Source organism: Cnephaeus nilssonii, assembly GCF_951640355.1.
Source record: "Cnephaeus nilssonii genome assembly, chromosome: 18".
NCBI classification, from domain to species: Eukaryota; Metazoa; Chordata; class Mammalia; order Chiroptera; family Vespertilionidae; genus Cnephaeus; species Cnephaeus nilssonii.
The window spans coordinates 55770972-55798259 of NC_137089.1; the positions used below are offsets into that span (position 1 = coordinate 55770972).

At 45.8% G+C, this 27288-nt stretch overlaps 2 protein-coding genes and 1 long non-coding RNA gene across 7 annotated transcripts in view; 1 reads left to right on the forward strand and 2 right to left on the reverse strand.

Moving 5' to 3' along the window:
• Window positions 1–138: 138 nt before the first annotated feature.
• On the reverse strand, window positions 139–7661 carry LOC307114000 (uncharacterized protein C8orf88). Of its 3 annotated transcripts, none has more exons than XM_079796105.1 (5): window positions 7508–7661; window positions 5419–5520; window positions 3881–3954; window positions 1676–1751; window positions 139–586 (listed from the first exon to the last, which is right to left on the reverse strand). In XM_079796105.1, exons 2-5 carry the CDS (start codon window positions 5492–5494, stop codon window positions 495–497), a joined length of 318 nt encoding a protein of 105 aa, XP_079652231.1. In that variant the 5' UTR covers window positions 5495–5520; window positions 7508–7661; the 3' UTR covers window positions 139–494. The 3 variants fall into 3 exon arrangements, with proteins under 3 accessions (XP_079652231.1, XP_079652229.1, XP_079652230.1); XM_079796103.1 differs by lacking the exon at window positions 7508–7661 and adding an exon at window positions 6495–7348; XM_079796104.1 differs by lacking the exon at window positions 7508–7661 and having other exon boundaries at window positions 5419–5906.
• Window positions 7662–7971: 310 nt separating this feature from the next.
• Window positions 7972–12764, forward strand: LOC307113859. The gene is made up of 2 exons (XR_013814906.1): window positions 7972–8474; window positions 11268–12764. It is a non-coding gene; the product is annotated as an uncharacterized lncRNA (long non-coding RNA).
• Window positions 12306–27288, reverse strand: part of PIP4P2 (phosphatidylinositol-4,5-bisphosphate 4-phosphatase 2) — a 40301-nt gene continuing 25318 nt past the window's right edge. The window contains exons 5-8 of one of the 3 annotated variants that reach the window (XM_079795818.1): window positions 22642–22694; window positions 15672–15762; window positions 14649–14817; window positions 12306–12712 (exon numbers count right to left, since the gene is read on the reverse strand). In XM_079795818.1, coding sequence (XP_079651944.1) covers window positions 14674–14817; window positions 15672–15762; window positions 22642–22694 — 288 coding nt within the window. In that variant the 3' untranslated portion in view covers window positions 12306–12712; window positions 14649–14673. Of the gene's footprint in view, window positions 14818–15671; window positions 15763–16760; window positions 16807–21338; window positions 22695–27288 lie in introns of all 3 variants that reach the window. The other 2 variants (XR_013814905.1, XM_079795817.1) reach the window with 2 other exon arrangements.

A 27288-nucleotide genomic window follows, 5' to 3' on the forward strand; every position in this document is an offset into this window, starting at 1 on the left:
TGCCAAAAAGCTTGCTTCCAATTTTCCTCTTACAAGAAAAGAAAGCCAAGTAACCAAGGAAAAGAAGGAAACAGACTGTGCTAAGTGAGATCTTCTAGCAAATGACTGAAGCCAAGGAGGGGGTCTTGGAAACCTGCATCTTGTAGCCAATGTAGACAAAGTCCTGGGCAAGCTGGGTCCTAGCACTTGCCAGTGTGTTCAAAAGTAGGGGGTTCCCACAAAATAACAAGGGAGCCCACTGCATGGGAGAACACATTTGCCAATGATACATCCGATAAGGGGTTAATCTCCAAAGTTTATAGAGAACTCATACAACTTAACAAAAGGAAGATAAACCAATTAAAAAATGGGCAAAGGACCTAAAGAGACACTTCTCCAAAATAGACATACAGACGGCAAAGAGACATATGAAAAATGCTCACGTCACTGATCAGCAGAGAGATGCAAATTAAAATGACAATGAGGTATCACCTCATACCTCAGAATGACCACCATCAACAAATCAACAAATGACAAGTGTTGGCGAGGATGCGGAGAAAAAGGAACCCTCGTGCACTGCTGGTGGGAATGCAGACTGGTGCAGCCACTGTGGAGAACAGTATGGAGTTTTCTCAAAAACTTAAATAAGGAACTGTCATTTGACCCAGTAATCCCACTCCTAGGAATATATCCCAAGAACCCTGAAACACCAATCAGAAAGAACACATGCAACTCTATATTCACAGTAGCACAATTCACCATAGCTAAGATTTGGAAACAGCCTAAGTGCCCATCAGCAGATGAGTAGATTAAAAACCTGTGGTACATCCACACAATGGAATACTACGCTGCTGTATAAAAGAAAGAACTCACACCATTTGCAACAGCATGGGTGGAATTGAAGAGCATTATGCTAAGTGAGATAAGCCATTTGCAGAGAGACAAGTATCACATGATCTCACTCATATGTGGAATCCAATGAACCACATAAGCTGATGAACAAATAGATACAAAAATAAAGAAGCACCAAACAGATTGTCAAACCTCAGAGGGAAGGCAGGGGAGGGTGTGCAGGTGGGAAGAAACCAGCCAGTGAACTTGTATGCATGTACAAGGAACACATATAGGGTGGTGAAGGCCTGAGGGGCGGGGGGGGGGGGGGGGGGGGATGGACAGGATTGGAGAGGTCAGTAGGGAAAAAGGGGACATATGTAATACTTTCAATAACAAAGATTACAAGTAAAAAGAAGAAATGGTGGGTGCTGTTGTGGGACTGAGCCCTGTACCTGTGGAGTCTATATGAACTAGTGTCAGGATTGGATTGGATTATAAAACCCCCAGGTGGTGTTGCAAACAATTGCTTGCTACATGGAAACGGCGCACATCTTGTGTCTGAAGTGAAGTGCCGTGAGTCCGGAGAGCAGCAGGTCCCGGAGAAGCACAGGAGGGTCGTTTCTACCTTGCACATGCCCGGGGGATCTTCAGGAATGCCACAGAGTTCAAAATTGTACACGACACAGAAGATACACAATAAGCTTCTGCCTAAGCGATTGTTATGATGGGCTACAGCCTGACCAATATGTGCAGAAATCAACTGAAAGACTATAATAAATATCTATTACAGCAAAGCAAATATTAACTCCACATAAATACTAACACTCTCTTATGAAATCTTGGAATTATAATAAAAAGTTACCTTTTTTAACTGGAGACTGATGTTGTGGTTGCTCACTGAGACCCTGAGAAAAGGCCTGCATTCCATTGGTCTTACACTGTTGAAAGAAAAGTCACGTTTTAATTAGGTATAAAAATTTTATAAAACCCATTTTTCAATTCAAAAATATTCTCCTCAATTATCAAAGTATTAGTCAAGGCATATTTTTTGGCTAAAGGATAAGCAATATGATAATATACTTATTAAAATAAGCAATACAGATATCTCTTAAAATATATTCACATATATATTTTTTGTCATGATGGTAATTATTTTGGAAAAGGACCATAAAACTGAAGATAAATAATATGATCCTAAAGATAAATAATTCCAAAGTAAATAAAAACACATTTTAGCCCTGGCCGGGTGGCTCAATTGATGTGAGCGTCGTCCCATACTCCAAAAGGCTGTGGGTTTGATTCCTAGTCAGAGCACATAGCTAGGTTGCTGGTTTGATCCCGGTCAGGGCGCACACGGGAAGGCAGCGTTAATGTTTCTCTCTCACATCGAAGTTTCTCTCTTTCTCTCTCTCCCTTCCTCTCCCTCTAAAATCAATAAAAACGTATCCTTGGGTGAGGATTTTTAAAAATAGGTTTTAATTCATGAAAACACATATTTATTTACAAAAACCCGCAATACTACTAGAATATTTACTTTGCTTGATTTTATGTAAAGTAGAACCTTGATGTCAGTTACAAGCATATAAACTGTTTCGTACACTACCTTAGAAATAAGGAAAATAAGAAAATATTGCTTCATCCAATGAAGCAAAAAGAAAAAAGCAACATGTCTGAGCCCAGGAGTCTTGAGCCCAGGTTTTCTGTCCTACTTGCAGGACCACCTCTATTATGAGATTGGCTAAGCTAATCTGATAAAATAAATTTAATTTTAACTCCCCTGATTACATGCTCACCAAGAAATATTCCGGTTACAATTTAACTGTCCATAAATCTCCTTAAAGAAGATAATATACTAATAGAACCAATAAGAGAATCTCAGAGCACAAGGCAGCCAGATTTCTCATTATAAAGTAATGGGCTTTCTGATTATATAAATCAGTGTCACGTACTTGGTCAGTACAATCTACCCCTTAGAGATGATTTCCCTCTATGGTAATGAAAATCAATTTGCAAACAACAGACCACGGGCCACAGTAACTCCCAAACATTTCACCTGGTGGGTGTGCCTCCATGGTAGCTGATTGGTTCCCAGTCAGGGCACATGCCTGTTTCGGGCTAGATCCCCAATGGGAGGCAGCTGATCAATGATTCTCTCTCTTCATTGATGTTTCTATCTCTCTCTCTCTCCCTTCCTCTCTGAAATCAATAAAAAAAAATATTTTCTAAAAAATGAGTATTTCTGCTCTATCAATCACTGTTAGCAAGTTGTAGCATTCCTGCAAAGTCTAGCATGAGAACTGCCTAAAGCCAGAGGGTTAACATCTAACCTATAACACAATGAGGAGCGATGGGGTGAACCTACACTCCTGAGACAGCAGAATAAGTCGTCAGAAAAAAACAGAATTTTGACAATGCCAAAGATTTGGTCTTACAAATTCTGACTGACTGTGAGATTTAATAAACTATAAGAATGAACAACATTTCTGGAAGTATCTAGATAAGAAACGGGTACAATGGCTACTTCTGGTGAGAGGAAATAGGTGAGTGGGGGGTGGAGCCTGGAGGGAAACTTTTCACTTAAAGGCCATTTTGTCTGTTTTTAATTTTAACCTTGGTGATTATTTTACTTAGTAAAAAAATTCAATTTTAACAATATAAACCTAAATGTAAAAAAAAAAAATAGGTGGGTACAATGCTATTTATATAAAATTATTTTTAAAAGTTCTATTGTTGTAGCAAAAGTACTGATATAATCATGGAAACAATGGCATCGAGGACAGTTATTTTGGAGAAGTGCGGGAAGGAAGGGGTGGGAAGAGGGACATGTGGCAGTTTTAAATATCTGCAAGGTTTTTAAAATTTTCTAAAATATAGCAAAAGGTTTCGATTTGAAAATGCTGGGCAACAAGTATAGTGAATGTTTCATCCTTTCTTAAAATGCTTGAAATATATAAAGTTTTAAAAAGTATTTAAGCACTTAGCAAAGTAGCTGGCACACAACAGCCCTCTGACGAATGTCACTTTCCAGCCTGTAACGCTTCATGTTACCATAATTTCTAAGACCTACTCGGCTAACTCCACTTTGCAAGTACTGAGTGTTGCATGGATATTCATTTTGAAAGTTGAAAGGGAATACTGTTCCTGTTAGGAGAAAAAAAGAAAACTATTTTAAATATCCATGCTTTCAATAAATCATATACTATTACCTAAAATCTTTAATTGTCCAGAATATTCTAAGCACTGTTTTAAAGTGTTTTTTGATAGTTCATTTATTCAATACTATGCAATGTCAGCCACTGTGTTTGATAAGGTATGTAAGTGTGAAAAGAGTTCGGAAATAAAAGAGTCCACCGTCTATTTTAAAGCACAAGCTCATAAATAATGACAACAAAAAATAAGTCATATGAGATGTACAGAGAAAATGCAAGGGAGAGCGGAGTGGGCTTTGAGGCATCAGGAAGTCTTCACAAAGAAAATAATTCAATCTGGGTCTTAAAGAAAAATATTTCTTTGGGGACGTGAAATAGACAAGAAATGCAGAAGTATGTTGAGAAAAGCCAGAATAACTTCTGATTTACTAAATTTTGCCTAATAGAACCCCACTCTTGTCTGGATCCTGAAAGGACAGAACTCAATGAGGGATCAGGGCTGCCTGGTCCCCTCCCCCCACGGAGCCCTGCAGGGGCCTTGGAGGGAAGGTCAGTGCGCCTGAACCTGCACAGGGGACCCCGAGAGCGGGACCCCACAGCCCTCCTCCGCACCGGGGGCGGCAGAGCTGAGCCCGGCCCAGAGGCTCTCAATCGCTCTGTGTGTCCTAAGTCGCAGCATCTCCAGAGGAGCTTGACCACGGGGTCTTCCTGGCAGGAGCCAGGGCTGGGAGAGAAAGGAGGCGAGGCTCGGTGCCCCGCCTATCTTCCCGCTCCACCTTTGACCCCTATAGAAGGGCTATGTTTTCCTCTCTCTGAGGAGCCCATTATTTAGTTAAACACATGGACTAAAAAGAGCAGAGAATATAGAAGCCGTTCTGACAACAAGTAATAAAAAGCATAAAATGGCTAATATTCCAGTGTAGGACTTAAAAACCAAGTATTTCAAGAATTGTTCAAAAGATTAGTTTTATGAGCAAAAGAAAAATCTTAATTTATGATATATTTTGTTTGTTTAGATTTCCTGAATAATTACATTGTATGCCCCAACTCAAGCACAGTCTTAAGTTGTTTGGTTTGTTGTTTTTTTTTCCAGTTGGGTATATTTTTTAAAGGTTAATTCTCTCTCCAGCGTGACGGCACTGCAGTGATCCCAACCACAAGCGCAATTTGCACTGAGCCCTTCTGCACAGAAGCCAGTTAACCATGAAGTTAGAAATAAAAAATACACAAATTTGCTCTCACATCAGATTTATTATTCCTACTTTTGTTGGTCTGGTAGACTATTAAGAACCCTTTCCTTTGGTAATACTTTTAAAGTGTTCTGAGGAGATCATTAGTTTTCATTATTTCTTTAATATTCACCATAAACAATTACTTTATGTATAATTTAGCCTTTTAAGTGCTAATTAGCCATTAACCAATTAATATTTAAAGGTGTGTGCCCCACATTGCTCACCAGAGGGAGAAGAAGTCAGATGTCGAACAGGTCTTGCTGGTTGAAGCGATTTACCAATCAATTTTTTGGTTTCCATTATCACAAAGACCTTGAGGTTCCATACTTTAGAAGGGAAATGTACATTTTTATCTTTTGGACAAGATAACCTGTATGCTTTAACATATAAGCAAATAACCACAACATTCACTTGAAGATAGCTATTTTATAAGTTAGGGTAGAAACATAAGAGCAGCATTGAAAACAAATGTAACCACTTAGACCCCTTCACAGCATCTGCCACACTGAGCAGTCCCTCCTGACGTTTTCCTTCCCGCTTTTCTTCTGCTTTATTCCCTAACTAGAGGCCCAGTGCATGAAATTCATGCACCAGGGTGTAGCCCAGTCTACACCCTCTCCAATCTGGGACCCCTCTCACAATCCAGGACTGCTGGCTCCCAACTGCTCCCCTGCCTGCCTTCCTGATTGCCCCTAACCGCTTCTGCTTGCCAGCCTGATCACCCCCAAACCACTCCCCTGCCAGCCCGATTGCCCCTAACTGCCCTCCCCTGAAGGCCTGGTCCCCTCCAAGTGCCCTCCCCTGCAGGCCTGGTCGCCCCGAACTTCCCTCCTCTGCCGGCCTGGTCACCCCTAACTGCCCTCCCTTGCAGGCTTGATCCCTCTCAACTGCCCTCCCCTGTCGGCCATCTTGTGGTGGCCATCTTGTGTCCACATGGGGCAGCCATCTTGTGTTGGAGTGATGGCCAATTTGCATATTACTCTTTTATTAGATAGGATTCCTTAATCGCCTCGCCTGGTTTCCTCAGCCATTCCTCGTCCTCACGCCAAGGAAAGGTAGGGTTCTCCCCAAGGTGGCTTTGGTTCTCTCAGCTGACCTCGCCCACCCTCATTATCGCAACTACCTGCATGGGACGGCCATAGCCAGCATCCACCTCTTGTAAATTCATTTATTTTTCTAATTTCCCAAAGGTATTTCCATTTATATCTTTTCACACACCTCAAGTTCAACACAGCCAAATCGAACTCATGCCTGTGACTCCCATTTATCTACAAATCAAGCAAGTTTTTTTAAGACTTACCTTCAAAAGAAGAAATAAGTTCATGTAAGATTAAAGAAACAAGCCAAGTGGGAGACCAGGCTCTCATCTACCTCGTGTCTATTCCCACATGATAACCACTTAGATTTCATCCCCCTTTTCCTCTTGAAAACGGCACTTTTGCAAGTTGGGGATCCTGAGACCGACCGAGTGCTGCTGGTAGGCTGTCAGCGCCCACGTTCCTCGGGCATCGGCTCGGCGACTGCCACCCCATGGCGGGCGCGCGACCCGTGGGCGCCACCGAGCGTGACGCACCGCCACGAGGTGCGCGCACCGCCCCGGACGCAGAGTCAGAGAACGGAGAGGGAGGCGGGGCGGCGCCGGCAGGTGCGGCGGGCTTCTCAGCAGGCCGCTCACTGGGAAGCCCACACCGACCCTCCAAAGGCAGCGGCCAGAGCGAGTCCCGGCCTTTCCCCCCGCGCTTCCGCTCGGCCGCGGTCCACGTCCGCGTGTCTCCCGTCGGCGCCCCGGCCGCCCAGCGGCGGCCCGACGGGGAGCGCCCCGCGCGGGCCGCACGGAGGCTCCGCCCCAAGCGCCGCCGCTAACACTCGGAGCCGACCCAGCCGGGGCCGCAGTCCGCGTCTTCACGACCATCTCCCGTCTTCTGCGAGGGGCCGTGCGCGGCTCTCGGTTCTCCCCGGGCCGCGTCTTCCTAACGGACGCCACTCAGCTACGCGGTTAGCTGCTACCTGCTCGCCAGGGAGGACCCTGCGGCCGCGGGGCGCTTGTGCCCCAGACCAGTGAGGACGGGGCGGCGCGGGCGACGAGAAATGGTCCCCACCCCGCCCCTGGGCCGGGCGCGGGCACCGCGTCGGCGACGGCCCCGTTAGGGCGGTTCTGGGCCTCAGCGGGAACAGGCAGGCACTGCGCCGGCGCCGGGCCCGCCTCCTTCCAGCCGCTCCTCCCTCCGCCCCGCGTCCCGGCACGCAAACGGCGCCCACCGGCTCCGCCCTCCCAGCGCCTCCGCCCCGCGCAGCGCGGCTCCCGACACCTACCGCCTCCACGTCCGGACTCGGCAGCGGGGTCGCCAGCTCAGCCCCGACGCGGCGGCCGACAGCACCGCTGCCCGTTGGGGAACGGCCTCCGCAGCGCGTCGGGGGAGTCGGGGTCCGGGCCGAGGGCGGCTGGGGGGACACTGGGGCGGGGCCGAGGGCGCCTGAGGGACGCGAAGGCGGGCTTGTGGGCGGGGCCAAGGGCGGCTGGGCGGGGGCGGGCTTATGGGCGGGGCCAAGAGCGACTTGGGCTTGTGGGCGGGGCCAAGGGGAGCGGGGCGGGCGGGCTTGTGGGCGGGGCCAAGGGCGACTGGGCGGGGGCGGACTTGTGGGCGGGGCCAAGGGCGACTTGGGCTTGTGGGCGGGGCGGGGCGGGGCGAGCTTGTGGGCGGGGCAAGAGGCGACTTGGCTGCGGCGGGGGCGGGCTTGTGGGCGGGGCAAGGGCGGCAGGGCGGGGTGGCCTGAGGAGCGCGGAGGTGAGGTTGTGGGCGGGGAAGGCGGGCGCCACCGCGACCTAGAGAGCGCGACCGGGGGTCTGGGCGGCTGGGAGGGTGCGGGGCGGTGTCCGAGGTGCTGAGAGGCTCCAGAGCGCGGGGCGCGTCAGCAGGAACAGCCCGGGGGACCCCCGGCGCGGCAGTGCCCTGAGGCGGGTGGGCGCCCCGCCCGGCCCTGAGCGGTGCCGGAGGAGAGCGGCCCGCCCTGGAGTCCCGTGCGCTCTGCTCTCTCCCCGTCAGCTGGGCCCACAGCGGGACAACTTGAGGCGATTCTTGTCGGCAGCCTGCCGTCCTAGGAAATTAGTTCAGACAACTCCGTCCACAAGGAACCCTTAATTTTCCGTCTTTGCAAGTTGGTTCCCGCCCTCCCGGATTCTGCCAGGCGGCTGGCGGCAGGAAGGGGGCGAAGTGCGCAGGCGTGAGGGGCGGCGTGAGACAGGAGAGGTGGCATGAATCGCATTTTGAACCTTTTACAGGTTGGTTTTGGTTTTTGCGTTTAATATTTGAAAGATCACCCTGACAGCAGTAGGAAGGGTGGATTTTTGGAGAGGGCATGGCAATATTAAACCTGGCACAGAAAGGCTTCCTTGGAGGTGTTTGCAATCATTGCAGGAAGGAACAGGTCAGGGGACGTTGGGAAGGGAAATCAGGGGAGTCTAGTGATGGTGGAAGGGGTGGATGAGAGAATGGGGGTGACTCCTGGGTTTCTCATATAGAACGAGTAATTGGCTGGTGGTGACATAATGACAGGGGATGGGAGAGGAAGAACAGGTTTGGGAAAGGAATTAATGCGTTGTTGGGACTTGTAAATATGACATTATAATAGAATATTTAAGTTGAGGTGTCTGCCCTGCCGGTGTGGCTCGGCGGTTGAGCGTGGACCCAGGAACTGAGAGGTCAAGGTTCAATTCTGGTCAGGGCACATGCCCGGCTTGTGGGCTCAATCCCCAGTGTGGGGTGTACAGGAGGCAGTGGATGGATCAGTGATGTTCCTCTCTCATTGGTGTTTCTCTTTATCCCTCTCCTTTCCCCCTCTCTAAAAATCAATAAAAAACATATTAAGTTGAGGTGTCTAAACAGCTATTTTATATATAAGTGCAGAAAATATATACCCAAGCAAGTATAACATATACATACACATATATGCCATAGGCATATTATACATAGAGGACCGGGGGTAGGGGTCCTTCAGCCCGACCTGTACCCTCTCTAATGCAGGAACCCTGGGGCATGTCCAACTGCACCATCCAGCCTAAACTGGCAGTTGGACATCCCTCTCGAAATCCGGGACCTCTGGCTCCTAACACCTCACCTGCCTGGCTGCCTTAACCACTCTGCCTGCCTCTAACTGCCCTCCCCTGCCAGCCTGGTCACCCCTAACTGCCCTCCCCTGCCGCCCTGGTCGCTATTAACTTTTTAAAAAAAATCTTATCCCCTTCACACACAATTGTATTTGACTTCCTTATTGGCTTCTCCTACAATTTTTCTCTCTCCTTTATGTAACACTTTTTCCTACTGACTCATCATTTATAAACTTTTCTTTCCTCCTTATTTCCTACTTCTGTTCCATCATCCTTCTTCCCATCTTTCTCCTCCCTCCCTCCCTCCTCACATTCCTTCTTTCCTTTTTTTTTTTTTTAAATTGCTAATGGTATTACAGATACCTCCCATTTCTAACCCCGCTTCTTCCAGCCCCTACTTACCCTAACCAGGAGTACTGCACTCTAGTGCTGGTGTCAGAAAATACCTTAAATTAGGTCTTCTGTTCCCTGTAATTAAGGACATTAACAAGAACTTCCACTTCTGTTTTTAGACACTTGAAAGTAAGCCTTGCCGAAACAAGACCACCAAAAATTTTAGCTGCCTCCCAAAAAAAAATTGGGAGAGAGAAATCCTTCTTTCCTTTATATTCACTGTTCCCTCCCTCCCCTTTCCTTCCTTCCCACCTTAATTTTTTTCTTCACTTCCTCCCTCAGACCTGCTTTTCTCTCTGCCCCATTTCTTCCTTCTTCCCATCTCCTTTTAAGCTCCAACGGCTCCCCTTTAAAACTTTTCTTCCCTCCCTCTTTCTCTCATCCTACCTTTCCCATACACTCTTCTCTACGTACTTCCACTGTTTTATTATCTATCTACCTGCCTAATTATTCACTATCATTTATCTTTTTTCTTTTCTGACTCCTACTTTTAAAACCTGTCCCCAGTACACAACTATACTTGATTTTCATTATAGCTCCTACAGTTCACTCATACATCCGCTTCCCTTCTTTAACTCTGCTCTCTACTGACTCCTTTATAAAGTTCTTTCCTCCCTTCTTCCCCATCTTCCCCCTCCTCCCTCCCTCTTTTACTCTTTTCACAGGCTAATTAAAACTTCTATGCTTTCATCCTTAGCACTGACTGCTTTCCTCTCTGGGACCCGTAGCCGCCTCTCTTTGGGCACTTGGGCCCCTCTCGTACCAGCTTTGAGGGGCCTGTGTCTTGACTACCATGGCCTGCTCCTACCCCCTCCGAGTTAGGGGAGGGTCCAGCGGGCCTGGGCCCGTGTCCATCGCAGGACCGCTGCATTACGTGCGCTCACATGTGCGTTCATGTGTGCGGGCGGCTTTTCTCCTGTTGAGTGCTGAAAGGGGGGGGACGCGGAGCCCTTTCCTGCCCCCCGCCCCGCGTGCTCGCATCCATGCCTCCAGCGGCTCTCGTAGGCTCCCCTCTGGAATTCGCAGGCACCGTCTGCCCGGCTTGTCCTCAGGGGGGTTCCGCCCAGGATGCGAGCCCCCATCTGGGTGGGACCGGCAGATGAATGGAGGGCTGGAGAAAGCCGCGGCGGCTTCCCTGTGGTGTGAGGGTCGCCTGTGCACTCTCTGTTGTCGCACCCGCGCCCTTCCTTAGTGGTGTTGGGTCCACACCCTCTGATTGGTGTGCACGACCCCTCCCGGGGTCACCGCCGATGCACACACACACCTCCCGGTTGGCGTCTGCCGACAGCGCCCCAAGAACCCGCCTTCTGCCGTGTCGGTGTCGCCCCTCAGCTCCCCCCACCTCGGGGGTTGGTGGGGTCCCTGGGCAGAGTGCTCTCGGATGGGACATGGTGTCCTGGGGTTGCTTGTCGGGCCGTGCACCGGGAGGGAAAGAGGACTTTGGCGCCGGGGCAGGGAAGCGAGCCTCACGCAAGTCCCCCTCCTGCGCAGCCTCCTGCTGGTCTGTCAGTATGCAAATTGGCGTTACGGTGACACTGTAACAGACAATTTGCATATTACCTCTTTATTGTATAGACTGAAACAATGGGGAAGGATCGCTGATTAAGAAAACTTACTCGTTCTCCTGGGAGAAGATGCCACCTCGGCTTTCACAGCCAGAGCCGACCAGTCTGTGCTGGCTCAGAGCTCCAAGAACGGCCTCCGCAGCGCGTCCGGGGTCTTGTGAGGGGCTCAGGCAGCTGGTGACGAGCTGAAGACAGTGCTCACTCACTATTTTAAAAATCCCAGGGTCTTAAAGAATTGTGCTATGTGTCCTCTGCCTTTGCTGTGTGCATGGAACCTCAGGCCTGGATGACAGCACACTGATTGTACGTAACATGGTTGCTGAAAATTTATGTCCAGGGCCCTGGCTGGTGTGGCTCAGTGGATAGAGTGTTGGCCTGGGTACTAAAGTGTCCCAGGTTCGATTCCAGCCAAGGGCCATGTGCCTGGGTTGCAGGCTTGATCCCCAGTAGGGGGCGTCAGGAGGCAGCTGATCAGTGATTCTCTACCATCATTGATGTTTCTATCTCTCTCTCCCTCTCTTTCCTCTCTGAAATCAATAAAAATATATTTAAAAAAGAAAGAAAGAAAATGTATGTCCATGGCTGTGATCTACTGCTCAGAATAAAAGATTCCTGTCAAAATATCCCTGCTCACTGACAAGGCACGTGGTCACCCAAGAGCTCTGATGGAGATGGACAAAGAGATCAATGTGGTTTTCATGACTGGGAACACAACATCCATTCTGCAGCCCATGGATCAAGGAGTACTTTTGACTTTTGAGTCTTATTATTTATGAAATATATTTGGTAAGGCTACAACTGCCATAGATAGTGATTCTTCTGATGGATCTGGGAAAAGTAAAATGAAAACCTTCTGGGAAGGATTCATCATTCTAGATGTCATTAAGAACATTTATGATTCATGGGAATAGGTCAAAACATCAACATTAACAGAGTTTGGAAGAAGTTGACTTCAACCCTCATGGATGCCTTTGAGGGAGTCAAGACTTCAGTGGAGGGAGTAACTGCAGATGTGGAGACATCAAGAGAACTGGGATTAGAGCCTGAATATGGGCCTGAATTGCAGCAGTCTCACGATAAAAGTTTAATGGTTGAGAAATTGCATCTGAAGAATAAACAACAACAGTGGTTTCTTGGCGAGGAATCCATTCCTGGTGAAGATGCTGTGAAAATTGCTGAATTGGCAACAAAGGATGTAGAATATTCCAAAACTTAGTTGATGAAGCAGCAACAGCATTTGAGAGGATTGACTCCAATTTTGAAAGAAGTTCTGTGGGTAAGATGCTGTCCAACAGCTTCACATGCTGCAGAGAAGTCACTCCTGAAAGGAAGAGCCAGTCGCTGCAGCAGACTTCAGTGCTGGCGTGTTTTGAGAAATTGCCACCCCAACCTTCAGCAGCCACCACGTCAAGGCAAGGACCCTCCATCAGCAAAAAGATCGGGACTCGCTGAAGGCTGAGGTGATGATCAGCATTTTTTAACAATAAAGAATTTTTAAATTAAGGTATGTATGAGTACATTCTTTATTAGACATAATGCTATTGTGCACTTCATACCTATAGTATAGCATAAACTTTTATATGCCCTTGGAAAACAAAAAATTTGAGTTACTTGCTTTAATGCAATTTCACTTTATTGCAGTGGTCCAGAACCAAACAATAAAATGAAACACAGAATTTATTCTTGTAATTATTATTTATCAACCAGTGTATTATTTTCCATACAAACAACTATAAACCTACTTTTGCCCCACCCTATAATTAAATGTGAGATTTTAAATGAATAGGAAAATAATGGATTATTTAATACATAATGCTATTACAACTAGTTAACCAATAAGATAAGAAATAATTTAGATTCTTATTTCATACCTTATATCAAGTATATTATAAATAGATAAGGAATCTACATTTTTAAAATGAAACCATGAAAATACTAGAAAAAAATAAGTGACTATTATATGTAAAGAAATATATGTTCTTAAACATGAAAACTTCAGAATAAGATCTCAAGGCAATTTTGGAAATTATATCTTTTTTTTAAAATTGAATATAAAAAGGTAATTTTTTAAACAATAATCTTTATTAGTGTACTTTCAAAGGTACATGTAATCCTGAGCTACCACATTTATACTAGTATAGTTATCATTTACTCTTTCAAGTTTACATGTATTTTCTTCCAAACTGTTTGATGAGCACATTTTTGTACTAATCAGGAACATAAATAAATTAACATGTTCCTGTCCCTGGAGGAGCTAATTAATTCCTTCAGCTCGTCTCATTCTAATTCTGCATTAAGGGCTTGAGAACAGTGTTTTTCAACCAAGCAATTTATTTTTCATCCTAGTGAATTCTTTGAAAACTGTGTTGTTTTTTGTCTGTAATCTATTTTTATGAATACATTTTTGATTACTTGACCAGCTATATTTGAGAAAAATGGTAAGAGTAACTGCTTCTAATCTCAACATGTTAGCTAAAGTAAAATGGACAGGCTCCCTTCACACAGAAGTAGTCCCTGATGATCCCAATAGGAAACATTTACCATGATTAATGAAGAGGACAACCAAATGTACATATATCTTTCCTGAAATGGTTAAGTATTAGAAAACATGTTATGTAAAATGCTTCCTTCAGGCATTACAAAGAAATACATAAAGAAATACATTTATGATTTTATTACATTAAAATCATAAATCTAGACCAGAACTTGTATAATAGGCAAATAAAACAACAGACAAAAATAAAAGACAAAAGACCTGTGATCTCTGAGGAGAAAAACACATTTATCCAACATCATCTTTAAATGTGGACAAATAAATATTTTCATTATTGTATTTTAAATTACTACCAAAATAGTGTATCTTTCTACAAACAACAAAAAAAGCAAACAGTATCTAGAAATGGTTTTTATCTGACAAGAATATCAAGTATTTGAAAGTACACTCAAATTCTTTTCCTGAATAAGGTCACTATGATCTTAAAGCAGTTCAAGCAAAATGCATATTGCTTAGATTTTAAAGCAGGAAATTTTGATATGTTAATTAAAATGTAAGTATACATAGAAACATTTATAAACACTTCTTGGGAATACTCACAGGTCAGGAAGTAATGGAATAATTTTAAAAATGAAAGGTGATCTAATACATAGTGGCAAATTCAAAACATGTTTAAGAGATGTAAAAGGACATGAAGACACAGCTTTATTATTCAGAGCTCGAAAACCTAGCAGCAAAACAAATTATCATTTGCATATAACATAGTGCAATGAGCATTTGTTCATAAAAGACTCCCAAAGTCTTGAAACTTTATACATAAACCAGAATGGAATCCATGAGGATAAATGATTTAAATATGTCCAGAGCAGCTTATTAAGAACTGCTAGATACTCTCACCTGAATCACTTGCTCATAAGCAAGCTTATGCAAAGCTGTGCTCTGGATAGCTCACTCTTATGGCTCCCCAGTAACACGCTCGGATAAGGCAGATCGAGCCTAAGAGATAAGCAATTGCCCACAAAACATAGGTTGCATGAAATCGCCTTGCAAAATCTTGGGTGCCAACCTAAAATAGAAAGCAATATAAATACAAAAGATTGGAAACTTTAAAAAAATATTATCTGCTTAGATAACTTGTGTTGGGAGATTAAAAACGGCAATAGAGTAAGAGGATGCTACAGACACGCTCCCAGGACCAAACTGGAATTACCACTAAATACAAAGAAACCATCCTGAATAATCAACTGGAGAACTTGTGTTGGTTCACATATGCTTTTTATGAACAATATCCTTGGGGCCACAAAATCCCTATAAAATGAGTTGGTGTACTTTTCATTAACTAACAGGTTAAAGTTATTAAGATGCTGCTGTTAGTTACAATAACTACACATTTTATGAAGTAAGCAAAAAACCCCACTAAAACATGTTTCTAAAACTTAACCTGTATAATTTCACCTGGCGAGTGATATGCGGACAGGTGCATCAAAGGAGCCTGGGAAGTAAATGGCAGCAAATCAGGTCAGCCCTTCCGCTCCCCATGATACCCCGTGCCAGCTGCTTAGCTCAGCACCCTCTGAAAACAGCCCCTCGTGTTGACAATAGCCTCTGCTTCACTTGCATAAAGAGAAGACTGGTTTTCAGCCCTCCATAGCTGATGGAGTGTGGCTTTGGCTTTGGCCATGGCCAGGTTGGTTCTGGCATTAAGTGAAAACCAAGGGGCTTCCCTTAAATGGATGGTAAAGTCCCTAGTGCCAAGAACCTTCAGTGGGGTCCCAAGATACCATTTCCCTTGGATGGGTGAACTCTGCTAAAAGGTCCATGGACTGAACTTCCCAATTGCCCATAGGTTCTGGGCCGGTATGCCAGGGAGGCAGGCTCTTCATTCACTTGTGATAAAGTCAAGAGGAAAGTAGGACTCACAGTTAATCCAACTCCAATGAAGAAGCACATCATCCCAATGGCAACGTACGCACAGCAGCGTCTTCGTGGGAGAGCACAGCCTACTGAGGAGCTGCAATCATGAGAGCAAGAAGGAGCATTAAGCATTTAATAACCGCTCTTCATGCCAGCCTTGAGGACTCACTATGGCTTCAGTAACAAACACACTTCTATTTCTTTCTTCAACTTGAGAGATACCACATACAGAAAAATGTCACTTTTAGTGACTAACATGAATCACAATCATAATTAGTGAATATGTGCTATATTATTGTGGCTTTAGACAAAGTTTAAGCCTTGGTCATTGAAAATATTCACACAAAAAACAGTGTGGTCAATAATGATCTTCCAAGAAAAAAAATCTATTTTATTTTTTTAATATATTTTTATTGATCTCAGAGTGGAAGGGAGAGAGAGAGAGAGAGAGAGAGAGAGAGAGAGAGAGAGAGAGAGAGAGAGAAACATCAATAATGAGAAACATTGATTGGCTGCCTCCTGCACGCCCCTACTGGAGATCGAGCCAGCAACCCGGGGATGTGACCTTGACCTGAAACAAACCTGGGACCCTTTAGTCTGCAGGCCAACGCTCTATCCACTGAGCCAAACCAGCTAGGGCCAGAAGTTATATTTCTGATGAAGGGATCATATTAATAATTCGTTTTACCCTAAAAAGTATGAGATATTTAGAGTGCATGCTAGAATTCTATTGTAGTGGAATCCAGAATACAGTAGCTTAAGAAGTGTATTTCTCTTGCATCTAAGAATTGGAAAGTACATGTGCAGCCTGGGGTTGTAGACTGCTGTTCCATGAAGCCTTGACTCAGCACAGGTAACAATCTCCTGCTGCAGCCACCTCTTCCTGTGTTCAGTAGTGTTTTCCAGGTTACAGGAGTGAGAAGGGATTAGCCAGGTCGTTCCAGGCCTAGCATCCTGAGAATAAGGAGCTGCATTGTACACTTACGGAAGTAGAAGAATTCATTAAGGCAGGGACACAGGTAGTGTGTGTAGGTGGGAGAAGACATAACAAAGATACCAATAGGTGCGCTAGGCAAATACCTACACTGTACATACCTTACTAAGAAGTTCGGAGCTTCATTTTGGATTCTGGGTAATGAGCCTATAATAAGTCCATTTGGTGCATTAATGTTAATAAGTAGAAAATGCCCTTCTTCAGTCGACTTTCTATTCCACTAATAGCCAAACCTAGGATAACACCAACTCCGTGGGTTGTGCAGAGTACAATCTACACATGCCATGGCCATGAATTTGGAAGCTACTAAAAGATGTGAAGCCAGAGATTTTCAAATCCATATTTGCTTTAGAGCAGAGAATGTGGGGCACACCTATTTCAAAGCACTGAACACTTTATGGTGATGGTATATTCTCTTCTCTCTACCCACAAGACAAAATTTCCTGAAGGCAAGGTTATATCTTTTACTTCTAGCACAATAACTAGCAGAGGACTATTTGTTGAATTCATCCTATCTAATAAAAGAGTAATATGCAAATTGACCATCACACTAAGACACAAGATGGCCACCTCCATGTGGACACAAGATGGCTGCCAGGGGAGGGCAGTTGTGGGGACCCAGGCCTGCAGGGGTGGGCATTTGGGGGAACCAGGCCTGCAGGAGAGGGCAGTTGGGGGGACCCAGGCCTGCAGGGGTGGGCATTTGGGGGGACCAGGCCTGCAGGGGAGGGCAGTTAAGGGGTACCAGGTCTGCAGGGGAGGACAGTTTGGGGGGACCCAGGCCTGCAGGGGAGGGCAGTTGGAGGGGGACCAGGCCTGCAGGGGAGGGCAGTTGGGGGGGACCAGGCCTGCAGGGAGGGCAGTTGAGGGGGACCAGGCCTGCATGGGAGGACAGTTTGGGGGTACCCTGGTCTGCAGGGGAGAGCAGATGGGGCAAACAGGCCTGCAGGGGAGGACAGTTAGGGTTGGCCAGTCTGGCAGGGGAGGGCAGTTAGGGTGACCAGGCCACAGGGGAGGGGCAATTGGGCTGGCCTGGGAGCAGTTAGGTGTTATCAGGCTGGCAGTGGAGTGGTTAGGGGATGATCAGGCTGGCAGGCAGAAGCGGTTAGGGGCAATCAGGCAGAGGCAGGCGAGCAGTTGGGAGCCAGCAGTCCTGGATTGTGAGAGGGATGTCTGACGACCTGTTTAGGCCTGATCCTGGTGGGTTAGACATCCCTCAAGGGGTCCCAGATATGAGAGGGTGCAGGCTGGGCTGAGGTAACCCCCTCCCCCCCCCCGTGCACAAATTTCAAGCACCGGGCCTCTAGTGAATAATTATAAAAGAAAACACGAAATAGCAATATAGAAGAGTAAGAGTCTGCTGCTGTTTAAAATGACAGGAGGTGATCCACAAAGAAGTATATCAGTGATGTAGAGAAATGATTCTATATAATAAAAGGCTAATATGCAAATCGACCAAACAGCGGAATGACCAGTTGCTATGATGCACACTGACCACTAGGGGGCAGACGCTGAACGCAGGAGCTGCTCTCTGGTGGTCAGTGAGCTCCCACAGGGGGAGCACCGCTCAGCAGCAGTGGCGGGAGCCTCTCCCACCTCGCCTCCATGGCAGTGCTAAGGACCCCTTGGGGGATGTCGTGGTGAGTGGGCCTAAGCCGGCAGTCAGACATCTCCTGAGGAGTCCTGGACTGGAGAGGGCACAGGCTGGGTTGAGGACCCCCTTCCCGTGCACGAATGTCGTGCACTGGGCCTCTAGTCCTATCTAATAAAATAGCAATATGCAAATTAACCACCACTCTGCTACACCCACAAGCCACGCCCACCAGCCAATCAGGAGCGAGTATGCAAATTAACCCAACCAAGATGGCTGCAGCCACAGACTGAGCAGGAGGCTTGGGTTTCCCTGTCAATGGAGGAAGCCAAGCTTTCCACACACCCTGGCAGGCCCAGGCCTCCACTCAAGGCTACAAAGTGTCAATTACAGAAGATAAATAAATCCCAACAAAAATGGTGGCAGCCACAGAGCTGGAGAGAGCAGGAGGCTTGGGTTGCCCCCGGCGATGGAGGAAGCCAAGTTTCTGCAGCCCTGGCCTGCAGCTGCAGCCACGGAGAAAGCAGGAGGCTTGGCTCTGCTCCAGACTACAAAGTTTCAATTGTAGAAGATAAATAATCCCAGATACAGGGCCTCCTCTTGGGTCGTCGGGGGGCATGGCTGGCCTGCAAACCACCACAGGCCCCTCGCCCAGGCCGCCCCACGCCGCAAGGGAACCCCCACCCTGATCCGGGGCACCCTTCAGGGCAAACCAGCTAGCCCCCACCCGTGCACCAGGCCTCTATCCTATCTAATAAAAGAAAGCCTCCTGCTTTCTTTTATCAGATAGGATAAAGTAATATGCACAATGAACATCACTCCAACACACAAGATGGCTGCCCCCATGTGGTCAAAGATGGCTGCCCCCATGTGGACACAAGATGGCCACAACAAGATGGCCAGAAGGGGAGGGCAGTAGGGAGGGACCAGGCCTACAAGGGAGGGCAGTTGTGGGCAATCAAGCCTGCAGGGAAGGGCAGTTGGGGGGGACCCAGGCCTGCAGGGGAGGGCAGTTAGGGGCAATCAGGTTGGCAGGGGAGCAGTTAGGCATCAATCAGGCTGGCAGGGGAGTGGTTAGGAGGTGATCAGGCTGACAGGCAGAAGCAGTTAGGGGCAATCAGGAAGGCAGGTAGGTGAGCAGTTGGGAGCCAGCAGTCTGGATTGTGAGAGGGATGTCCGACTGCCCGTTTAGGCCTGATCCCAACATGTGCAGGCTGGGCTGAGGAACCCCCTCCCCCGTGCATGAATTTCATGCACCGGGCCTCTAGTATTTAATAATCATTATCATGGATTAAATCACCATTTCTATAGTCGTAGGCCTATTATGACACTTGCATGGAAATGGAACTCAGCCTGTATTTCGGAACTCGAGGGCTCCCTGGCTGCCTGGTGACTGAGCGAGGGGCACCAGCACCAGCAAAAGGACATGGTGCTGGAGCCGGGCCAGGCGCCCCCACCCCCACCCCGTGACAGCTTTACAGTCATGGTAACTCCTCACCTTAAACATAACTTTAGGGTACTTGTTATTTGTGTTTAAGGAATAAAATTTTCACTTGGAATCTTACTTCAACACATGATTCATCATTTGTCATGAAGAAAAAATTCAAAGAGAAGAAATCAGCTGCGACTGCAAGTGCTGGGACCGGGGGTCGGGGGGGGGGGGCACCTCTGCCCAGCGCTGCGCTGGGTTAGCATGTGACCCAGTTCTACCAGCGTTCTTTCCTCACGGCGCCCGTGAGCTGACTTCTCCCACGTGCATTTCTATGTAAGTTGTCCTTAAGTAACTGATAAACGTTCTTCACATTAATACACTGTCTTGTGATGTCCTAACTAATCACAGAGTACTATGCATTCAATGCTTCTTTATTACTTGCAAATTACAGTGACTGTTCTAATTAAGCAAGCAAAAGCAGTCAGCTGCATCTTGAACCTTCTCAAGTTCCTCCTCTGTAACGTGAGGATGATTACTCCTGGATCCTGGGACACACAGCTGGTCCTATAACAGGATGCCCGGTGCTGAGCACGGGCTGCCAATCACAGGCAGGCTCGGGTTCTCTTTATTTCCTACAGAAATTTTTAATTCAATTTCATATTCTCGGTGAAGATACCTGCAATTTAATTTTCTTCGTTTTTGTAAAAATACATCAACTGCACAGACATAGTCACATACTTACGTGTGTGTCTGGAAGTGTCCCTCGAGTATATATATTTTTTCAGTGTAATTATTAGGAGTTATTCATTTTGCTTCTTTGTGTACAGACTTCTACTGGATGCAACGAAGTTATAAATTCAGATGATTAATTTCACACAAATAAAAAGGAAAATATTTGTTCCTTTGAAGCTAGAAATATGCTGTAAAGAATTATTGTCTCAGGGCTATATTTAGTTGGGACCACGTTTAGCAGAAATAAAGAAAGATATTTTGTTATATATACTCTACTTCTCAGACAGTTTTTAATTCATTTTTCCTAGAAGTCATTCTTAGGATTTCTCTATTAAAACAGATAAGGTATTTATATCATACTAAGTATCGCACAGATTAAACAATGAACTCCTGTTTTTAATTTTCAGCACTGCATTGTCAAAACATTCCAGTTTAATTTCCTTAGCTTAAGTTATAATTCACATATACATATGTGGAGAATAACAATTTTAAATTAAAATTTTATTACCAGCATAGATTCTGTGCAGCATGTTATTTTTAAATATATTTTATTTATTTTATTTTTTTACAGGGAGGAAAGGAGAGGGATAGAGAGTTAGAAACATCGATGAGAGAGAAACATCTATCAGCTGCCACCTGCACACCCTCTACTGGGGATGTGCCCGCAACCAAGATACTTGCCCTTGACCAGAATTGAACCCGGGACCCTTGAGTCCGCAGGCCGACGCTCTGTCCACTGAGCCAAACTGGCTAGGGCTGTGTAGCATGTCATTAATGCAGCAGGCCAGAGACTGCAGTCTTCGAAAGGTCTGGAAAGATCTCACCATTGCCTAACTAGGTGGCTTGCCAGCTTATCATGCCTAATTGTGCAATCCATGTGGTAGCACTGAACTCCTGCTTTCCTGCTGGGATTCTAGAACTTACGTTTGTGCTATTCAGCAAGTGCCTGTGGGACCTGCTCCAACCAGCACGCAGCCGGGAGTCCGCACTGAGCCTCTCTGGAGGCAGCACGGACGTGCGGCTGGAGGGCGTGAGAGGCCTGTGCCGCCCCTGGCGGGAGCTCCTGAAGACTTGCTTCTCTTGCTCCAGACGTTGGCCCATGTGTCTTCTCTGTGCTGATTTGGCTTGTGCACTTCACACTAACAAATCATAGCTATGAGCATAAATACAGATGAGTAATTCCTATTAGTCCCCTGAGAACACCATGGAATCTTGGGGTGATTTGGGGACTCCCAATACAGGTGCCATAAAATGTCTTCTAGCCTGGCCGGCATAGCTCAGTGGTTGGAGTGTTGGCCTGCTTACCAGAGCGCCTTGGCTTTGATTCCTGGTCAAAGGCATGTACCTGGGTTTCAGGTCTGATCCCCTACAACCCCTGCCCACCAGGTTGGAGCACCTGTAGAAGGCAACCAATCAGTGTGTGTCTCACATTGAGGTTTCTCTCTCTCTCTCTCTCCCCCCTACACCCGTTCTCTCTCCCTCTTTCTCTCTGTTACCCTCCACTCACCCCCTCCCTTCCACTCTCACTGAAATCTGTGGAAAACATATCCTCACTCCTTGGGTGAGGATGAAAAATACTACAATTACTAAATATACATCTTCACCCTGTGGGTGTGGCTCAGTGGTATGAGTGTTGACCTATGAACCAGAAGGTCCTGGTTTGATTCCCAGTCAGATTAAATGCCCAGGTTGTGGGCTTAATCCCCAGTAGGGGGTTGTGCAGGAGGCAACTGATCTCTCTCATCATTGATGTTTATATATCTCTCTCCCTCTCTCTCCCTTCCTCTCTGATATCAATAAAAGACAACATATTTTTCTTTTATTATATATATCTTCTATTTTCCCCACTGATATGTTGCCTTTAGGCAGGAGATTAGAACAGCTAGCAAGTACCTTTTCTCCTAAATGATAGCCCATTTAAATATAAATTTTAGATTATTTGTAATAGATTATAACCTCTTAGGACATATGCAAATGCTCACCAGGTTACTGATAACTTTAGAAATTTCCTTTCAGAGAGTGATATTAAGCCTAATCATTTAAATTTTAAAATGAAATATATTAAGGGGTTTAAAGATTTCCTTTCTGTATTGGAAAGTATAAATATATTACACATTCATTCATTTCATGGCATGTTTTAAGATCAAAATCTAATTAAGTGTGAATTCTGAAATCTTTAACTTGTTCACAAGGACTTCCCAGAGCATGTCCAATGGCGGGCACTTACATTTTTTTGCAGTGTGGGCATTTCGCCAGAGTGTTGAACCTCAATTCCATCCACTGTAAAATAAATAAAGAGAGGGCTTGCAAAGAAAACAACGGAAGACCATCCACTCTGAGAGGGTGCTTCTTTTAGCTCAAACATCACCCAGGACCACAGCCGAGGCAACTGCCTTCTTATGGGTGGGAGAGCGTCCCACCCCGCCCTCCGCCTGAAAGGAAGCTTGGGGTTCCCATCTGAAACAGTTCCCAGGACATTCCCGAGGCTCTGACGCAAGTGGGGTTGCTCTACAAGGAAACTGAATGCACTGCCGTGATTAGGGTCATTTCTTTTAGATTTATGTCTCGTTCACTCCAAAGTAATACAAACATTTCATGTACCTTCAAAGTTTTCTTTCCTTTAAATCTTGAGGACTCGCCTTTTAAATACATAAGTATATAGATTCATTATTGAAATGCAGCTATTTATTCTATTAATGTGGGAAACTCACAAAGTAAATAAACTAAATATTTTCAATGCTGTGAACTTTGTAACTTGTCTCAATTGTTTTCAGGCCTTGTAGCGTCGAGGGGAAAACAAGGTAGAGAATAAGCAAATGAATTATTCTGATAGCTAAAGCTGGAAGGGCAAAGAACATAGTAAAAGGATACGACTGGTCATGATCAGCATAATAATAATAATAATGCAAAAAAATTAAATATGAACATTTTAATATTTCATGTTTTAATTGTCTTTCTCCTCCTATTTGATTAGGAAATCCCATGAGGGCAGAGAGTGTGTCTTCCTGTCTCCTCAGCACTTAGCCTGTGCCTGAAACTCATTCAATATAGATATTTGAACAAATAAAATGAACTTATTTATAATGTGGCTACATAGAGCATTCAGGACAAGGATTTGGAATACAAAACAGAACTGGGCAAAATTCAAGGTAATTGTGGAGAGGAGTTCACTGAAGTAAGTGAAAAATAAATCTCTTTTGAAGATTTTAAAATGGTATTTCAAAATATGACTCGTCTACACTAATAAAAGAGAAACATGCTAATTGACCCTACCTTCGTGACGCCCACCAGCCAATCAGGAGTATGCAAATTAACCCAACAAAGATGGCGGGTTAATTTGCATACACAGGTGCCAAGCGGCCGGGGGCAGGGGTGTTCTGCACCACCCCAGCCTCTTGGAGCCTCTGGGCAGCATGGGAAGGCAGAAAGGTGGCTCTGGCCAGAACAAAGGCAGTGCCAGCAGCCAAGGGCGGGAAGGCCCATTCTTGCATGAATCTTCGTGCATCAGGCCTCTAGTTTACATATAAGAAAGGAAAAAGTAGCCCTGGCTGGTGTGGCTTAGTTGGTTGGAGCACTGTCCTATACACTGGAAGGTTGTGGGTTCAATTCCTCATACAGGAAGCAACTGATTGATGTTTCTCTTTCTTTCCCTCTTCCTTCCTCTCTCTCTAAAAAAAAAAAAAAAAAAAAAAAATCAATAAAAACATATCCTTGGGTGAGAATTTAAAAAAGACAAAAAAGATAAATATATTTAAGGTAGTCTAAGTACTAAATGTATCAATACCCACAGAGTATATCATTCTATTATAAATCAATAGATAATGATTTTTAAAAGAAATTTAACTGCTCTCACCAAGTATATCCTCTAACTTACCTAGTATATCCTCTTAATTTATACACTTTGTCACTGATTTAATCAATAGAATATAAAAGCCAGAAAGAAGATTTATCTTATCATACTAAGTCAGAAAATCATAGCAATTCTGGCTAAATGTAGTAAATTGGCTAAATGCATGTATTTCCATTTCCTTGCCCAAACCTGACTAAAATGATAGTGAATGAATTTAAAAATGTATAAGACCACAAGGACAAAGAATCAGAAGGGAACTGGGACACTGGAAAGCTGGGGTGGACTTGGCAACTGACTCGGTCAGTGAGGGTGCGGCCGCCTGCGAGGGCCTGTGTGGGAAGCAGGTGGCCCACAGGGACCGCGCAGCACCAGGCTCCTCTCAGGTGCAGGGAGGGTGGTGGTCTAGCAGGAATACCAGTTATCGACTTCCCTCACACCACAGACTCAGGAGCCTCTCCTTCCCCAACACATGCGAGAAAAGAGCATGCATTCTGAAGAGAGGTTTGCGAGGTGAGGACACGAGGCTGAGCAGGGGCAAGAGGAAGGCAGCACGGTAGGAGCAGGCGCGGCTCCATTCTGCTGTCTGAATAGTGGGCGAGCCCTTCATCCGACTACCTTTCTCAGATCCTAGAAAGTGTCTTCACAAGAGATCTGGGACTGTTCACATAGAAACTTACCATAAAAAAAAGACTTATTGGCACTCACAGTTGACAATTCTTTAAAAGGAGAGAAGAAGGAGAGGAAGGGAAGGAGTGGGGTGGGGGGGAGAGAAAGAAGGAGAAAAAGTTGAATGCCTGCTGCATGCATAGAGATTCCAATCAGGGATTTGCCCTCAAATAAATAAACTTTTGAGTAAAACCTCTATCACAAGAGAAAAACAGATAGAAAAATGGGCAGAAAGAGAGACAAGGCATAAAAAAGAACATGCCTCAGAAAAAAATAGGAGCTGCAGAAAGTTTCTATAAAGAAGAGAAAGCTCTTTATAAAAATGAAAAATTAATCAGAATACAGGGAAACTCTTGGGAATTAAAAGTTAGAGCATCTGAAATAAAAAATTTGAATTAAAATTTGAATTAAATTTTAATTCAAATTAGAAGATATAGTTGGAGCTATTCCCACTAAGGAAAGGAAGAAGCCAAAGGGGAAGAGAATGTTTCAGAGAGAGAGAGAGAGAGAGAGAGAGAGAGAGAGCGAGCGAGAGCGCTTTTGTAGAGAAAGGGAACAAAGCCAGCAGAGGGGACCAGGAGAGACTACTGAGAACAGAGAGCTTGCCACCTCCCGTCCCCCCCCCCCCACCCGGCACATTTTCAAATGCCATTCAGAGCCCTAAGCAACATGAATGAGGAAAGAGGAATCCTATATAATAAAAGGGCTAATATGCAAATTGTCCCATGGGCGGGAGTTCCACCGACTGGGAGTTAGATGTGTGCTGACCACCAGGGGGCGGCACAGAACATGGTTGGCGCTGGCAGCGGGTGGCAGTGGAGGTGCTGCTGGCCCGCCCGATGGGCCCTGACGAGAGTGGGACCGCAGCGGGATAGTGGAGCAGGTGAGCGGGTGCACCAGGCCAAGGCGAGGGCGAAGGCCCGCCCGGCCGGTGGTAGCAGCAGGCAGCTGGGGGAAGGGAGGCCAGTGGCTGGCAGCTGCTAGAGACCCTACCCATGTGCAAATTTTGTGCACTGGGCCTCTAGTATACTAATAAAGAGGGAAAAGGTCACAGAGAAAGGGTCAGGAGTCAGAAGAGCATTGAACTTCTCACCAGTGGAGCAAACCTTAAACATTTTGAGAGGAAACAATTGTCAAACTATAATTCCACATCTGAACAAATTATAAAGTGAATGTGAAATTAGATTAAAAACTGTTTAAAAAATGAAAGGGCTCAAATTTATTTTCCTGCGTCCTTTCTCGGAAAGCTGAGAGAGGAAGTGCTCAGCAACAGGAGTAAACCCGGGACCCCGTGGGAGACAGTGCCGGGCTACAGACACGGTGCAGGGCGGCCCGGGGACGCTGAGAGCAGGAGGGGAAGTCCTGGATCCCCTGGTGTTTCCGAGAGGGACGGAGTCCCACAGCTCTGGAAAAGAAACGGGAAGAACTAATGATTCGTACACAGAAAGGTAGATTCCAGAGGGGGAGGGAAGATGAACAAATCCAAGAAAAATGTGGAAGTCATACTGGAGAGGAATATAGCAAGTTACTTGGCTCAGCTGTGAGTACCGTTTACCTAATGATAAAATATGTAAACACTAAGTATTAATTGAATAAAATATTATAACTCTCCTGGAGGATGGAACGAGGGAAGGATCTGAATGAGGCAGGCAGGTAATATCTTAAATGTTTTCATCGGAAAGGAAAAGGCTAAGCTAACAATTGAACCCCAGGAAGTCGATGTCAGCAGAGCAGCTGGGAGAGACCAGCGGGGTGTTGGATGAGAGGCGACCAGTGTTCTCCCATAAAGCTGTACGTATATTCCTAGTTGACCTTTGGAATTATGGGCACAAGTTACTTTACTAAGATAAAAACTGGAAGAAAAAAAGCAAATCTTAAGCTGTTTCACCCTTAGTGACTGGTTTTGTTTACAGACGCTGCCCCCAGGGCCCCGCCCGTCCTCAGGAACAGCTTCCGGCGGAGAGCCTCCTGACACCGGAGCCATTGTGAGGTCAGCCTTTAAATGTCAGCTGTAGGGTTAAAGGTAAACGTAGTAACTAACTTTTGGTCTATCTGGTTACTTATACCTTCTAACTTTTTACCCAATGCTTTACCTAATTACAGGGACCAGAGTTCATCCCCTTTACTTCAAGTTTATCTTTTTAAATAAGAAAATCTCTGATAAATCCTAATAAGATTTTTTTCTGAATCAATAAACCTGCACTTTGTGCTCCACTGAGAAGGGGAGGATGGGGAGTCTCTGCCCCGCCCCAGGCCACAGGTTCCCAGGAGCTTCCCTGGAGAGGCCTTTTGGCAAATGAACCAAGCAGAGGGGCGCCGCGTGCCTGGCTCACAGCGGCTGCCGTGAATTCTGGCTGC